The sequence below is a fragment of the Psammomys obesus genome, unplaced genomic scaffold, assembly GCF_907164565.1.
Source record: "Psammomys obesus unplaced genomic scaffold, mPsaObe1.curated_primary_1811, whole genome shotgun sequence".
Classification (NCBI taxonomy): Eukaryota; Metazoa; Chordata; class Mammalia; order Rodentia; family Muridae; genus Psammomys; species Psammomys obesus.
This window is the reverse complement of record NW_026593982.1, coordinates 1726686-1742853: the sequence shown is the minus strand read 5'-3', so window position 1 is coordinate 1742853 and position 16168 is coordinate 1726686. Positions and strand designations below refer to the sequence as shown.

The 16168-nt window shown below is 47.9% G+C and overlaps 1 protein-coding gene across 5 annotated transcripts in view; it reads right to left on the bottom strand.

Moving 5' to 3' along the window:
- Positions 1 to 16168, bottom strand: part of Sfxn5 (sideroflexin 5) — a 116382-nt gene that overhangs the window by 53674 nt on the left and 46540 nt on the right. For 2 of the 5 annotated variants that reach the window (XM_055617624.1, XM_055617627.1), the window contains exons 7-10: positions 5415 to 5541; positions 2867 to 2920; positions 2165 to 2221; positions 1166 to 1231 (exon numbers count right to left, since the gene is read on the bottom strand). In XM_055617624.1, the coding sequence (XP_055473599.1) occupies positions 1166 to 1231; positions 2165 to 2221; positions 2867 to 2920; positions 5415 to 5541 (304 nt within the window). Of the gene's footprint in view, positions 1 to 1165; positions 1232 to 2164; positions 2222 to 2866; positions 2921 to 5414; positions 5542 to 9808; positions 9845 to 16168 lie in introns of all 5 variants that reach the window. The other 3 variants (XM_055617628.1, XM_055617626.1, XM_055617625.1) reach the window with 2 other exon arrangements.

Here is a 16168-nt window from a genome sequence, read left to right as displayed (position 1 = left end):
TTGACTGTCCAGCCATCTTTTATGCTGAGACTGGGTCTTGTGTAGCCCAAGCTGTCCTCAAACCCATTACATATGTGGAGAGGACTTTGAGCTTCCGATCCTCCTGCCTCAACCACGTAAGTGCTGGGCACAGATATGAACCACCACAACCTGTTTCATGTGGCGCTGGGCAATGGAAGCCAGGGCTTTGTGCATGCTAGACAAACACTCTGCCCGCTGAGGTGCATTCCCATCCCTGTTTTGTACTCTTCCTTTTCTCAACAATTAATGTTTGTTGTGTTATTAGTGACAGAGATGACAGTTGTGAAAGGCACTTTGCTGTGTGGAGTTGGTTATAGGAAGCCACTCCATCGGAGATCCAGAAAGTGCCAGAAAAGGGCAGGAGTAGAAACAAGGTTAGACAAGGCCTCAGAAGCTTGACTCTTCACTGGCTGTGGCCCATGCCAGTCTCTGTTGCCTGCTTGCTGCCCCGACCTGGGAACCATCAACCCCACTCTTATTCAGGCAATTTGTAAATTCCTGTAACAAATTCCAGCTTTATTCGCACAGGACTGCAAAGGCTCAACATGAGGCTGACTTGAAGAACTTTATAAGCCTTCTGGAGAGGCTGGACAAGTGACCCTCCCACCAAGCCCGAAGAGATCACACAGAGGCAGCTGTATCCACTCCATACCACTTCCACTGGAAGCCAACAGCCCTCTCTAAGTGCCAAGTAAAGAGCAAGAAACACACACACACACACACACACACACACACACAGCCTTTACTCATGAAACATCACTGTCTAAGGACCCCTAGATCAGTTAGGGAGAAGAAATTCATGGGTCTGGGTCCAGGAAGTGTAGAAGCAGTAAACTGGGAGTGTAGCAGCCATAGCTTCTGAATCAGAGGTTGCTCTGCAGAAAATACTACACTGGGAAGACAAACAGCAAAGCTGCTGTAAAGAGAGTGCTGGATGCAGGGACAGAGAGATGGATGGCTGCCTTCCTGCCCTGAATTTCATACCTCCATCCTCCCCAATGCCCTGGAGTGCCAACTTCTGTTCTTCCTATCAGAGCTTCCTCTCTGCCTAGAAAAGCGGCTGGGCATCCCCTTGCAGACCCCATTCCCCACATCCTGGCCCATCCTGGCAGCAGCCCAATGGGGTAGGGTAGGAGTTACTCACAGCAATGGAGACAGCACTGATGACAGCTCCCAGGTAGCCCTGGATGAACTTGGATGCCGGTGAAGGCTGTAAGACAGGCAGAAAGGCAGACACAATGGTGTCCAAAGCTGCAGTGTTCTGCCCTGGCCAGCAAGAAGCACTCCCTTGTGAAGCCAAAGGGGCAGCCCCCCCCATCAACAACCTTCAAAGCAAATTATACAAGACAAGGGCAGATATAACTGAGCCCCTTTACTTCTACTTTGTTCTAGAAAGATCTGGGCAGACACTGCTGCCTGGAGGTGGGAAATGACGAGGACCCACACAGGCCCTTTACAGCCAGGCTGCTCAGGGTCCCATTTAGGAAGGCTGTGGTGTGACCAGGAGTTTCAGCCTGGCACGCTGTCTGTGTGGGATAGCATTGCCTCAGCAGCTGACAGGAGCCATACAGGAGAGACCTGCAGGAGAGACTGGGTATGCAGGATTAAATGAAGGTTGTCCTTAGAGTCTCCAGCCCCTCAAGTTCCTACTGCAAAGGCCAGCTTCTAACTCTGCTCTCTTTGCCACTGCTAGAAGATATTAATAACAACCCCTCAGAGGGGAACCTAGATTCCTCTGTATGCAAGAACGGACCAGAAAGAAAGGAGGCCTTGTCAGATATCAGCTTGTGTGACCAGCAACCTAGGAGCTGAGGACACTGAGCTGGCTCCTAAGTGAGTTCAGCCTAGGAAAGTTCAGTCCTCAGGATCCAATATCTGGGTGCACCAGCTTCTCTAGAAGAACCCAGAAGCCAGAATTTGCTCCTACAAGTCTCCTTTATTTTATCCACCTTTTGCCTTCCCAGAGGCCCCTACTGACCCATGCCAAACAAGTTGAGCACTGCTTGCCTGTGGGGATAGTAGCATAAGCAAGCACCCAAAGAGGGCAGTGCTTGGCACCAATGGTGGTGGTGTGTCATGTTAGAGGAAATGACCAGGTCACTCCCACCTGAGCCTTCCATGAGCAGAGGGTGGCAGCACTCACCTTGGTAGCATTGCGGTTTGCATAGTTGACACAGGCGTTATGGCTCTGGTTCAGCCACTGAAGGCAACAGGGAGAGAAATGAGGAAAGAAGGTATGGTCACCTCCGTGGAAGACCCCACCTACACCCCTGCCAGAAGTCATGGGAATCTGTCTCTATATGTATCCAGAGATAAGGACACTGAGGTGACTTTTGGGGACACAGTGCTCAAGATGCTGGTCCACTTGGACTCAAGATCTGAATGTACGGACTGTCCCAGAAGAACCTGGAAGCTAGCAGAATTCACCTTCTACACAGCCTCCTTTATCTGACCCCTCTTTTCCTGCCAGAGGCTCTGTTAGAACCAGCAGGTGTTCCTTGCTGGTTAGCATGACCAGATTTAGGTAAAGCTGATATCAGAATGAGTTACCACCAACATGCCATCATTTTCCAGGTGAGGGTACTAGGCCCCTTCATCACCTCCATCTGAAGGTTAAGTGACACAAATCAGCTGGCATCACACTGAGGTGTTGGGGGCCTTTTCAGCAGAAACAAGGTCTTGGTGGTTTAGGGGTAAGGACAGGGGAGTAGGAGCCCTTGACCTAGGGACCTGAATGAAGCAGGAGACAATGGGGGGAGGAAGGTCCGCACCAATGTTGTGTGTGTGCACACTCATACGTGTGCATGTACCTGTGTCTTCAGGAGCCCTCTGCACAGACTCTTACCTGCCAGAAGACAGTGGATGCCAGTGTCTGGTTGGGCAAGAGAAGACCCACTACCTAGGAAAGGGAGAGGAGTAGGGTGAAGAAGGCAACAGAGATGCCCAATGCTCTTGTTTTCTTCTGTTTTGTTCTGTTCTGTTGAGATAGTCTCACTGCATGCACGCTGACCTGCACTGCACTATGCAGCCCCGACTGGATTTGAAGTCACAGCAAACTTGCTGCCCCAGCCTCTTGAGAGCTGGGGTTACAGGTATGTATCACCAGCCTATGAGTCTTCAAAGCGAAAGATGGATTACAGGGAACTGGAAGTGGAGGCATGGAGGCACAGTGGTGTGGCCTGTTATGTATGTGCACAGAGACACCCAGTAAGACTGGGCGTAATAAAAACGAATGAAGTGTAGAGTTACATTATAAAAGAAAAAATATAGTTGTCTACCCAACACACACACACACACACACACACACACACTCCCATGCATGAAGCATCTGTAGTTAGCAGGATTAGTTGTGGATTTCTATGAAAGTCATTCTAGATTACCTTCTCATAGTCTTATGGCTTCAGCCTTTTTCTTAACAATGAATTTTATTTATCTCCATAATTGGAGGGAGCAATAAAAACAAGTGAGCAGACAAAAGGAACCTTCCCCCTTCTCCTCAAGTAGACTGAACCCTTTTCCTATAGGATTTTTATGAGAATTAAATAATCTCAAAGACCTTCAAGAGATCATTCAGACATAGAGTTTTGGGAAATGTGTCATCGCTAAGCCTTCATCAAGAAACCGGACAACTACGGTTGTCAACCAAATGACTGGGACATAGGAGTTTAATAAACAGTAGTTTCCATGGGAGTTAGACTGTCCCCCAGGGGTCATATTCTAAAGGCTGAGTCCATGAGGGCACTATGAAGCTCACCCCCAGGTAATTAGTGGGTACAGCCTGAAGGAAAGCAGGTCACTGGGCTAGTACCTCTGAAGGCATGTCTTGTTTCTAGGCATTTCCCCTCATACACGCTGGCTGCCTCCTGTCACCATGAGGTGAGCTGCTTTGCTCAACCATGGATGTGCCCCTAGCCACAGTGTTCTGCCTCATCACAGGCCTAGAAGCAACAGAACCAAGTGACCAGGAATGAAGCCTCGGAAATCATGAGCCAAATTAAACCTTTTTCTCCCTTACGTTGTATTCTGTTATAGTAATAAGAAGCTAAAACACTGAGTGAATGAATGTATAAACAAATATACTAATTTTGGCCATAGACCCATTATGCCTCAAATCCAAATAGCACCTGGAATATAGACTTGGTGGCTGCCTTTTAAAAACATTTTATCATTTATTTATGTGTATGTATTTCTGTCTTTGTGTATACCTCTGTGCATGGAGGCTGGAAGCAGGCCCTGGATCCCCTGGAGCTGGAGTTATGAGTGGTTTCATTCACTTGATGTGGGTGCTGGAAACTGAACTCAGGACCTCTGGCAGAGGACCGAGTGCTGTTAACCACTAAGTCAGCAGTTCTCAACCTTCCTAACGCTAAGACCCCTTAATACAGTTCCTCATTCTGTGGTGATCCCCAATCATAAAATCATTTTTGTTGCTACTTCATAACTACAATTTTGCTACTGTTATGAAGCATATGTAAATATCTGTGTTTTCCCATGGTCTGAGGTAAAAGTCATTCAGCCCCACAAGGGCTCATGTCCCATACATAGGCTGAGTACCTCTGCATTAAGACATTTCTTCACACACACACACACACACACACACACACACACACACACACACACACCCTTTTAAAACAGTCTATGTGTCCTAGGATGGCCTTGTACTTGCTGTGTACATAAGGATGATCTTGAACTTCCTGTTCTGCCTCTACCTCTCAAGTGCTGGGATTGGAGGAAATAGAACCATGCCTGGGTGCTAAGGATTGAACTGGGATTTTGTGCATGATGAGCAAATACTCAGTTATATCTCCAGCCCTGACTGTGTGTGTGTGTGTGTGTGTGTGTGTGTGTGTGTGTGTGTGTGTGTCTGTTCATCTGTCTGTGTACACACACAGACACCAAGGCTCATGCATTTGATGGTCAGGGACAACTTTTAGGAGTCAATTCTCATTTTCATCTTATTGTGAGGTGAGGTCTCTTTTGTCTCTGTCCCTGCAGTGCATACTTCTAGCTAACTAGCCCATGAGGTCCAATTGCTTCTCCCACCTCCACTTCCCATCACACTGTGGAAATGGTTAGATTATAGATGTACACAGCTGTCTCCAGCTTTTTACACGGGTTTCGTGGATCCAGACTCAAGAATCTAAACACAGGTTACCAGGCTTGCACGGCATGTGCTTTACCCACTGAGCGCCTCCCTGGCCCTTTGAGACAGAGTGTAATATAGCTGAGGCTGGCCAGGAACTTCCAGTGTAGCTGAGGATGGTCTTGAACTCCTGATTCTTCTGCCTCTGACACGCACATTCCTGGCTTACAGACACGCACCACCATGGCTGACTGCTCTTGACTCTGGCTGTACGTGGACAGCAGGACTTGTCTGGGTCTCCTGAGTTTACCTTTGGAGTATTTGTGTGCAGAGCAACATCTACCAAGGACGGCTGCATATGGGGAACTGGGCACAGCCATCCACATATTGACTTATTTATTATTCCTGTAGATAAAATGGCTCTTTGGCAAGAATATCTGCAAGGAACAAGTATAAACATTCAATACTATGCAGTAAATCAAATTCTAGACATCCTTAGCAGCATTAGTAAATCATGTTTTAAACATTAAAATGTTTTAAAACAGCGAACACACACACATTTATATTTATTGGCCCATATCAGTTTGAATAAAATTATATAATGTAAATCCATTCCACAGCTCCAAAGGGAGCTATGCAAAGGATTTTTCTTCCAGGATGGAATCTCTACTTGATTCTTCTGTGCAGTGGCTACTTAGGACAATGAACTGAAATCTTGTCAGGAGACCTTGTGCCTTAGCTTCAGCTCTAGCCTTGTGGTCTCAGGTTCATGATTTATTTCTGGAGTTTGATCTTTCTATCCTATAAGGAAAAGGACTGACCTTGAAGGGCCTAGCTCCGTCCCACACACACGCACCCCAGGCCAGTGTGTGTTGTGTTGGGTGTATATGCGTATATGTGCACACGGTACATGCATGTGGAGGCCAGAGAGAGCTGTAGCTGTAGCACCTCCATCTGTATTTATTATTTATGTTTAACGTACATGTGTTTTGCCTATAGGTATGTTTGTTCATCACGTGCACACGGTGCCTATAGATGCCAGGAAAGGGTGTTGGCTCTCCTGGGACTGGAGTTACAGATGGTTGTGAGCTGCCACGTGCTGAGAACCTAACACAAGTTCTTTGCAAATGCAACCAGTGCGCTTAACCGCTGAGCCATCCCTTTCTAGCCCCACCACCTTCATGCTTTGAGACAGGCTCTCACTGAAACTGAAGCTCTGGCTGGCCAGTAAAGCTTCAGGGATCTACCTATGTCCACACCATTCCTCCACCACTCTAGGGTTACAGGTTTTTTCCATGGGTTCTGGGGATTCCAACTCTGGTCCTCATGCTAGTGTAGCAGATTTGCAGATTTAACCATCTACCCCTCCCCCTGGCTGAGTTTAAAAGTCTATTCTTGGGTTCCAATGGTCTGAAGAGATAACCCATCCTTTCTGAAGTGTCTCCCAAGGGACCCAGGAACTTTTCTTTTTATGATCTCTGGTCAGTGCAAAGAGAAACTGAACCTAGACTAGAGTGACAGAGGAGATGGGGGCACATATTTGCACACACATTGTCTATCTCTTAAAACTGGGGTAATTTATACTGTCCATTGACGAGTGTTCAGGTGCCCCACCCCTGTGGTTTAGACAGTATCATATTGCAGACTATGCAATATGTCCCCCCCCAACCACCACCACATCCCAACTTCCTGGATGGTTCATAAGCCACCAAGAATGTCCTCAGACATCATCACCTGGGATTCACCAGGCACCTGCTGTCTAGGATGGTCACTGTACTTTGAATTGTGGGGTCCCTTCATTGAATTACCTCGGAGATACTTTCTGGTTTCTGAGTCAGACGTTGCAAGTCTAAGCAACTCTTGCAGTCAAGCATCTCTCTTGCAGACCCTGAGCCATTTTCCTGTGTCGGACCATTAAGAAGCCTACGCTAGGGTCAACAAGATGGCTCAGTGGGTAAAGTGTTGGCCATGCAAGCCTGACAACATGACTTCCATCCCCAGAAGCCACACTGACTCCTCAAAGTTGTCCTCAGACCTCCACACGCACTTGGTGTTATGCATGTGCACGCACCCGTGTACACACACACACACACACACAACAACAAATTAATTAAAATTTAAAAAAGCCAGCTTCTTCTGTCCACTCACGGCTACAAACTCACACTGCTCATGCTCTGTGCCTATTCCCAGCCTCATCATCTTTTCTCTTTAACCGTATCATTTTTATCTTTACTCATTTTATCCTATTTTATCCACTAAAAAATGATATATAATCTTTTCTAGAACAACCCAGAGCCCTAAATAAACTTGTACCTAGACTATGTCAAACACAGTTGCATTGCACACGACTCTGCCTAGCAAGTGTTTGACTATGTTGGACAGCCCTTGCTGCCTGTCATACATAAACCTGGTGCCCACGCCAGCGCCTTGAACCACTGAAACTTCTCCATGCTTTTCGTAAACAGAGCTCATCTTGTTGGCTGATCTTGCCCAGGGTGTATCATCACAGCCCTTATAATAACAAGGGCCCTATGAAACAGAGACGACCTTCCATATTTTGCTGAGGCTTTGAGACTGGCAGGGGAACTACCCAAGCCTTTATAGCAAATTCAAGAGTTGGGTCTCTCAATCTCCAGCTTGGCATTCTGGTTCTGATTTAAGGAACTCCTCCAGCTTGTCTCAGTGAGCATAAAGGAAGAGGGGGTTCAGTCACCACTATAGCTTGTTGGTGGGGCATAGCATATACAGTGTGCTCTGAGGTTTTTAGCAACAGCAGGGGTGGGAGTGAGGGGCTTTGATGGCCCCAGTGATGGTTAACCACTGTCAGCTTGAGCGACTGAATTTAGGATGGCACACATCTCAAGGTGTTTCATGATGGAGTCCATAAACATTTAACACTGAATGTAGGCAGCTCTGTTCCGTGGGCTGGAGTCCCAACTGAATAAAAAAGCAGAGAGCTAGCTGAATACCTGCATTCATCTCTGCTTCCTGAGAAGTGGTTGTAATGTGACTGCCTCGATGCCTAAAGCCACGACTTCTCACCATGAGGGACAGTGTCCTCAAACTACGAACCAAAAACAAACCCTTCTTTACTTACACTGTGTGCACCAGGCATTTCTGTCACAGCAAAGAGAGATTAATCAAAACACTTCCTAACCACAAAACACAAAGCCCGGACAAGGCAGGAAAACAGTTGGACAGGTCAATGATGTACACACACAGGAGTGAGCAAGGCTAGTGGCCTCTAAGGTTCAAACAGGACTTTGGGAAGGCCAGGCTTGACTATTGGCAAAATTCGATTGACTTCTGCTGAGGTAGGCATGTGTGCCTGAGAGCATTTGCACGCATGTCTGTGTGTGTGTGTGTGTGTGTGTGTGTGTGTGTGTGTGTATGTGTGACAGAAGCCAGGCAGCTGAGGCAGCAGGATGACAGAACCACTGGCCTGACTGAGGAGAATGTCTCAGAAATTGGCAAAAGACAATCTGGAGAGGTAAGGAGAGGAGACCACGGATACCAAAGAGCCACCTGAGGTCTGAGGCAGGTGCTCTGGGACCCTGCGCTCTGGGTTCCTGTGCTAGGCGGGGCACAGAGCACATGATGCCAGCCTCATTCCCTATTAGGCAAAGCACGGCACCATCTGTATGGTCCCAGGAGCAAGAGCAGGCGTTTTATAACTTCCTTTTCTTTTTCAGTCTACATTAAAAATAAATGTTCCCTTCAGCTCTCAGATGTATATCTCTGGTGCAACCTGCCCACATTCTCTCCTGCTGCCCTTTCCAGAACATGGCAGGGGAAGGGAAGGAAGAGATGGAAAGAGGGAGCCAGTCCACCCGGCTGATGCCAGTGGATCACACCTCTTCCAAGAGGGAAGAGCGGCAGGCATGGCCACACATGGTGGAGAGCGCCAGGAATGCAGGGGGACCAGGAAAAGTGGAAGTAGAGGGAACCAGAGCCAGCAGCCAGACTTTCTTCCCACCCCCACCCTCCCGCACTGCAGGACCTTGGCCAAATCACACCTCCCATCTTTGAATTTATAGTTCACGCAGTGGCTGGAGTCCCCTCTGCCGCTCCAGCCCTCTGGCAGCTGTCCTCTCCCCACATCTGTACCTCCAGTCATGTGTACTGCCGTGGACCTGTTGGTAATCAGATGCTGGGGCCAAGACTGACCCAGGTCACACCTGTTAAGTAAAGAACTGCCCGGGCATCTCTCAGGAGAGTCAGGAGAGGAAGAAAGGCACAGACAGAATGGCGCGGTGTCTGGCACATGCTCCCGGAAGTCAGGTGCTGGCGTCACCCCTCCTCCAGGCTAGTTCCTCTCTCAGTCTTGCCTGCACCCCCTTCCTTTGAGCCCCACAGCCTGCACCTCACAACTGAACATCATCCTAAAACATAATTCTTCCTGTGAGTATGTATGTGTTCACATGTGTGCTGGTGTGCGCGCACATGCATGTACAAGCCTCTGGAGGCTGAGAGGAGCAGACCATAGACACAGCAGGATCAGAGCCTCCTCCAGGGGCTGACCCCAGCTAACTAAGAGTGCCTAAGAATGTGCGCCAAGTGTGGGGGTCTGCGCCATGGCACCACTGCAGCCTTCACTAACTGGTCTAGAGACACCACTCGCAGAGCTACGTTGCTGCTGCTACTGTGATGAACACGCCCTCTCTGCATTATCATCTCCAAGCATCCCCTGAGCACCTCACCCACCTGGACTCCAGGACTGAAGAGAGACAATTTATGCTGCTATAGAGACAGAATAAGCACTGGGTCAGTAGCTCCCACCTGGAAAATGGTTCAAAAGAAAACTCACACCCTTATTCCATCTCTTTCAGTGTCCTAACTTCTGTAGACAGACACTTTGGGGGAGGGGTATTGGGGGTTTCTTGTTTTTGTTTTTCAAGACAGGGTTTCTCTGTGTAGCCTTGGCTGTCCTGCTCACTCTGTCGAGCAGGCTGGCCTTGAACTCAGAGATCTACCAGCCTCTGCTTCCCACTTGCTGGGATTAAAGGTGTGCACCATCACCACCTGGCTGACAAGTTCTTTTTTAAAAAAAGGTTTATTTGCATTCGTGTTTATGTGTATAGTGTGGGTATGGGCACATGAGTGTAGGGGCCCAGAGAAGCATCCCCTGGAGACTGAGTTAAAGGCAGCTGTGAGCTGCCCAATGTGGGTTCTAGGAACTGACCTCACGGCCCCTGGAAGAACAGCCACTTCTAGCTGTTAGCCACTGAGCCATCTTCTTGAGCCCAAACAAGTCCTAAACTGGGAAAACAGCACCTCAAACATCCCAGTCTTCTGGCCAGGAGTATTACCTGAGCAGCCGAAGTTGGGGGTGGAGGTGAGCAGGAAACAAGCAGGGCACCAACAAACCAGCCTTGGAGGGACCTGAGCAGCCCAAGCCTTGCCATCCCCACATCACTCTCAGGTGACAGAAGGAAGGTACAGAGCTCATAACAAGTTCAAGGCCATCTTAACCTACGTGAGACTGTCTCAAAATACACACACATACATATGTGCACACATACATATATTCATACACACATATACATACATACACACACACACACACACACACACACACATGCACATATATGGGGGCGTGCTGGAGAGATGGCTCAGTGGTTAGGTGCACTTGTTCTTAAAGAAGACCTGCATTCTGTTCCCAGCACCTCCATGGTGGCTCACAACTGTCTGTAACTCTAGTTATGAGGGCTCTGATGCCCTCTTCTGACCTCAGTGGGCACACAAACAAACACATCTAGAGCAGGGCCACTGGGTAGATGTCTCACTGTGCAAGCATGAGGACCTGAGTTTGATCCCCAGCACCCACATAAAAGTTGGCCATGGCAGCCTGTACTTGTAAGCCCATCGCTGAGGAGGTGAAAACAGGAGGAGTCTGGGGCGTGCTGTTCAGCCAGTCTAGACAACTGGTTAGCTCCAGGTTCAGGGAAAGATGCTGTCTCAAGGAGTAAGGTGGAAAGCAACCAAGGAAGACACCTGAGGTCAATCTCTGGCCTCCAAACCATGTCTGTACAGCAGCAAGTGCATGTACACACACACACACACACACACACAGATCTAACTATTGGGAGGTGAAGCATTTGTTGAGCCTCACCACAGAGCACCACCAAATTGTCCCAACTGACAAGAAAAAGATAGGAAAAGTGTCCCTTTACCCTCTGCTCAGCTGTTGCTTAGCTCAGCAGCCCTTGCCATCACCTGGGTCTCCACTCCCCTCTGCAGGCTCTTTCCCCCTCCCTCCTCCTTACATTTACCTCCTTTGCACAGTCTGTTTCCCCAAAACTGCCCTCAGCTTTGGGGGTGAGAAGCCAGGAGACATTCACAACCCTCATTGGTGGAGTACCTGTCTTTTGACACCTTCCCTTCTTTCCCTGCCCTACCATACCTGCAACAGCTGTTTCTCACGGACCTGCCACAGCTGGTGTACCTAAAACTTTGCTAATTTTTTTCTTGTGTTTTGCCTCCATCTTCTGATCTATATGGCTAATGATCTGAAATGTAAGACTTTGTTATATCAGGGTGGTTCCCAAACTTTCTCATGCTGTGACTCTTTAATCCACTTCCTCATGTTGTGGTCACCCCCAACCAAAAAATTATTTTCATTGTTGCTCTATAATTGTAAGTTTGCTACTGTTATGGATCGTAATGTAAATATCTGTTTTCTGATGGTCTTAGGTGACCCCTATGAAAGGGTCATTTGAAACGCCAAACAACCCACAGGTTGAGAATTACTGATTTAATCTCAAAAAAATGGCTTTTGTCAAGCCTGTCTAACCCTGGCTGAGGCCCAGCTTTAACTGGACTGACACCTCTTGCATGGTATGGATGGGGCCACTGGAAGTGAATGGGCACAGGGATGGGGTAGGGTGGGAGAGCTGGGATTGGGATTGGGATATAGAGGAAAGCAGTTTGGCTTAAGGAGGGGTCAGGATGCCAGGAAAGCCCGGGGACATGAACAAACCCTGACAGAAAGTAAACCCTTTGCCTCTCCCATACAGTGGACATTGGGTGACCTCAGGAGTATCTTCTGAGTCCTGGGATTCTATATTCATGGAAGCATCTGGAGCAGTAAGGGACAGCTCAGACTGTGTAACCCCAGCCTATTCACGTCCCAAGAAAGCTAGAATCTGTGGCCAGAAAGGAAGCTTAGTTGCTATAGTGTCTGTGCAACATGCACAGAGCTTGGGGTTCCATGCCCAGCACTGCATAGGCCAGGTGTGGTACACACACCTGGAATCCTAGCACTGGGAGGTGAAGCAGGAGAATCAGGCATTCAAGGACCCGAGGTTACTTATTGAGTTGAGGACAACCTTAGTTACTTCAGAGACTTATCTCGAAGATAAGCAAATAAATTGACTAATTAATTAATTAGGTATCAGGCCCACCCACTAATGCCTTATTAATGAAGGTCTGCATTCTTCATCCTTCTGGGATCTGAAACCTCCTGACCGGATGGGAATGCGGAGCTGAGAAGGGAGCCTTAGGCCCATGAGGGACTGAGCTCTGGCATATGAGGCATGCAGAACACAGGCAGAAAGTTAAACAGACCCAATAGCAAAGGGCACTTCTACTACAGGCTCGTGGGAAGGACAGTGTTCCTAAGTACTACAATGGGAAGCTGGGACAAGAGATATTAACTGTAGGATGCATCCCCATGGTAGGGGCTTCTTAGAGAACCCTGAAAGGATGAATACTGGGCCACAGCAGCCGCAGAAATGGCCTGGGCATACTAGCTTAGCATCCGTGCTTCTGAATAAATTGGGATCTTTTTGCCACACACTAAAGTGGGGGAAAGTTCCCATCTTTAAATGTTAAGCTTAAAATAAGCCCCGACACGGGTGCCAGTGGATCTGTGAAATCTGCTGACTAAACTGGCACCAGCGCCTGTGAGAGAACCAGCTCGTCCCTTCGGAGCTCTGGGGTAGGGAGTGAGGTTACTCTCAGGGTAAGCAGGAGGGCATGGGGTCGAGCAGGGATGCTCACGGAGGCAGGAGGATGCTTGGATGTGACATCTAGAAGCTTCTCTGCTGAGGCACCTGCCAGCCTTCCTCACCCCTTCCCTTCATCACTCCGGGGCCCAGTTCCTAGCACATTCGCTGGCACCCTCATTTCTATTTCGGTAAGCGTTTTCAGTGGTTTCTATGTGCGTATATTTCTTACTCGCTCTGACCAGGGGCTTCATGAAGGTGTGGACCGGAACCTTCCAGCCCCTTTGGGACCAGTAAGGAAGGAGTGTTCAGGGCTGTCAGGCAAGAGCAGTATATCAGAGGGGCTAATGTGGCTGAGAGAAACCAGGCTTCAGGTAATGGAGAAGCAGACATGTTCCTTCCATTTAAAGTTTTGATCTGGTGGTGGCGGGAGTCAAGAGTGGGACCTGAGTGGCCATTGGCTTACCCCTGTGCAAGCACAGAGACGGAAGGCCATGGGTTCTCCATATCCATGGGCTCAACTAGAGACTCACCCCTGACTCACTAAGCTGGATCTTGGGACATGGCTTTCTGGGACTCAGAAGCAGGTCAGCTGCTGGGCTGTCCACTGGGACATCATGTCCCAGGCCATGCTCCCTGTTCTGCCTCAGTGGAGAGGTCACGCCGCTGCTCTGAGGTGCACTGTCTCACACTGTGTGCTAACTCAGGCTCTTGTACACAGACTGAGGACCAGTCCACACTGCACATCCGCTTTCACAGTGTACAGCCCCACAGCAAAGGAGGCCAGACACCAACAAGGCTGCACTTCCCGGCAATGGTGGTTTACCTCAGGTGTGAGGGAACCACTTTGGTAGCTCTAACCGGTGAGACTCTGCTTCAAAACAAATACACCACCACAACAACAATAAAACAGCTCCAGCTCTTAGCTTTGCTGATCTGTCCTGGCTGAGGACAGCCATGGACGGCTAAAGCCCACCTGGTCTCTTAGTCATGGTCAGAAGCCCATATCCACCCGTGAGTGGTCAGCTCAGATGCCCCGGTCTCTGGTTTGATAACGTTGCCAAAAGGCATATCGATGTAAATGTTTATAAAAGTATTATGTCAGAGCTGAAGAGATGGCTCAGTCAGTGAAGTGCTTGCCTTGGAAGCATGACGACCTGGGTTCAATCCCACCAGAAGCCACTTTAAAAAGAAATGGGATATGAGGTGTGGTGACACAGGTTTATCTCAGCACAGGAGAGGTGGGAACAGGGTGGATCCTTGGGGCTCATTGGCCAGCCTAACCTGCTTGGTGAGTTCCAGGCCAGTGAGGGATCCTATGTCAAAATGAAGATGGAAAAGGAACAACACCTGAGGTTGCCTTCTGATCTACACATACACACCCATGCACAAACACACACTCGGACACAAAAATGACCAGGATAGACTCGTATATGCCTACCTATCAACTACTGTACCCTTCTTTCTCATTCATAAAAATCGCCGTATGATTGAGAATCAACTGTATAAAAGCTAAAGTCCCCATGAAATGCCACTGTCGTATGGGGCTCCCAAGAAGACTCCTCAAAAACAGATGACTCAGTTGTGAGATATTTCACTCTTTGCTTCTTTATCCTCCTTGAAATGTGCGTTTGACTGGATTCCAGCAGCCATCATGTGGGCTGAGAGGTACATGTACAGTAGAAACCAGCACTGAGAAAGCTTGATGAAAACCGAAAAAAGTGAGAGAAACCCTGTTGTTTAGGCCATCGTTGCTCTGAATTTTCAACAATACGTAGATGATCCCGCATATAACTGATAACAGTTCTGATAACAGTTATGCTACAAAGAAAATCACTATGAATCAAAACAGATTTACAGAGGTCATGTTCTCTGAAAATAAGATTACGCTGTAATAACAACAACAACAAATTAACAATTTTTTAAAAAGGAATCGCTTAATCTCAATTTAGGGGCTGGAGAAGGCTAAGCAGTTAGGAGTGGGGGCTGCTCTTAAATGACCTAAGTTCAGTTCCCCGCACTGCTATAGCTCCAGCTCCAGGGGATCCCAAGCCCTCTTCTGGCATCTGCCGGTGCCTCCACACACATGTTCAAACACATACACAAGAACACACAATTAATGTGGCTCATGGGTAAGAGCACACATTTCTCTTGCAGAGGACCCAAATTCAGTTCCCAGCCCTTTACTAGGTGGCTAGCAATCACCTGGGACTCTAGCTACAGAGAACTTTGGCCTCTCTGACCTCTATGGCCACCTGGACACATGTACATGCATGCGCACACAAGCACACACACAAACACAATTTTTTAAAAATAATTTTAAAAAAATCTCAATTAAGGAGGATTCAAAATCATAATTTCAAACTTATTTGGAAAACAATAGCATGGAGTTACATTACATATCTATACCCATGAAAATACATGATATCCCACCCTTAAACATTTTCATTAGGAAAGAGTGAGAAATCAAGACAAAAAGTTAAAAAAATGCAGGTTGGGACCTTAGAGAGACGGTTCAGTGCTTGCCACCAAGACCCATGACCTGAGTTCAAGCTTTGGAATCCACCTGGTGGGTTTACTTCATCCATGTACCATGGCATGTGTACACATATGCCCCCCCCACAAAAGTCATAAAAATCCTTGTTTAAAGAATAGCAGGCCAGGCCAGGCGGTGGTGGCACATACCTTTAATCCCAGTACTCGGAAGGCAGAGGCAGATGGATCTCTGTGAGCCTGGTCTACAGAGAGAGAGAGAGAGAGAGAGAGAGAGAGAGAGAGAGAGAGAGAATTTCAAGACATCCATGGCTACACAAAGAAACCCTGTCTTGAAAAAAAAAAAAAAAAAGAATAGCAGGCCAGAAATGTAGCTGCTACCACACACTGGTAGAATATGTTGACCAGCATACACAAAACTGTGATTCTAGCCCAGAAGTAGCATTGCATGCCTATGATTCCGAGCTCTGGAGTGGAAGGCAGGAAGATCAAAAATTCAAGGCCATCCACACTCAGCTACCTGGCCAACCTGGGCTACTGTGATGGGTATTCCACCAACTGAAACCTTTCTTTCTTTCTTTCTTTCTTTCTTTCTTTCTTTCTTTCTTTCTTTCTTTCTTTCTTT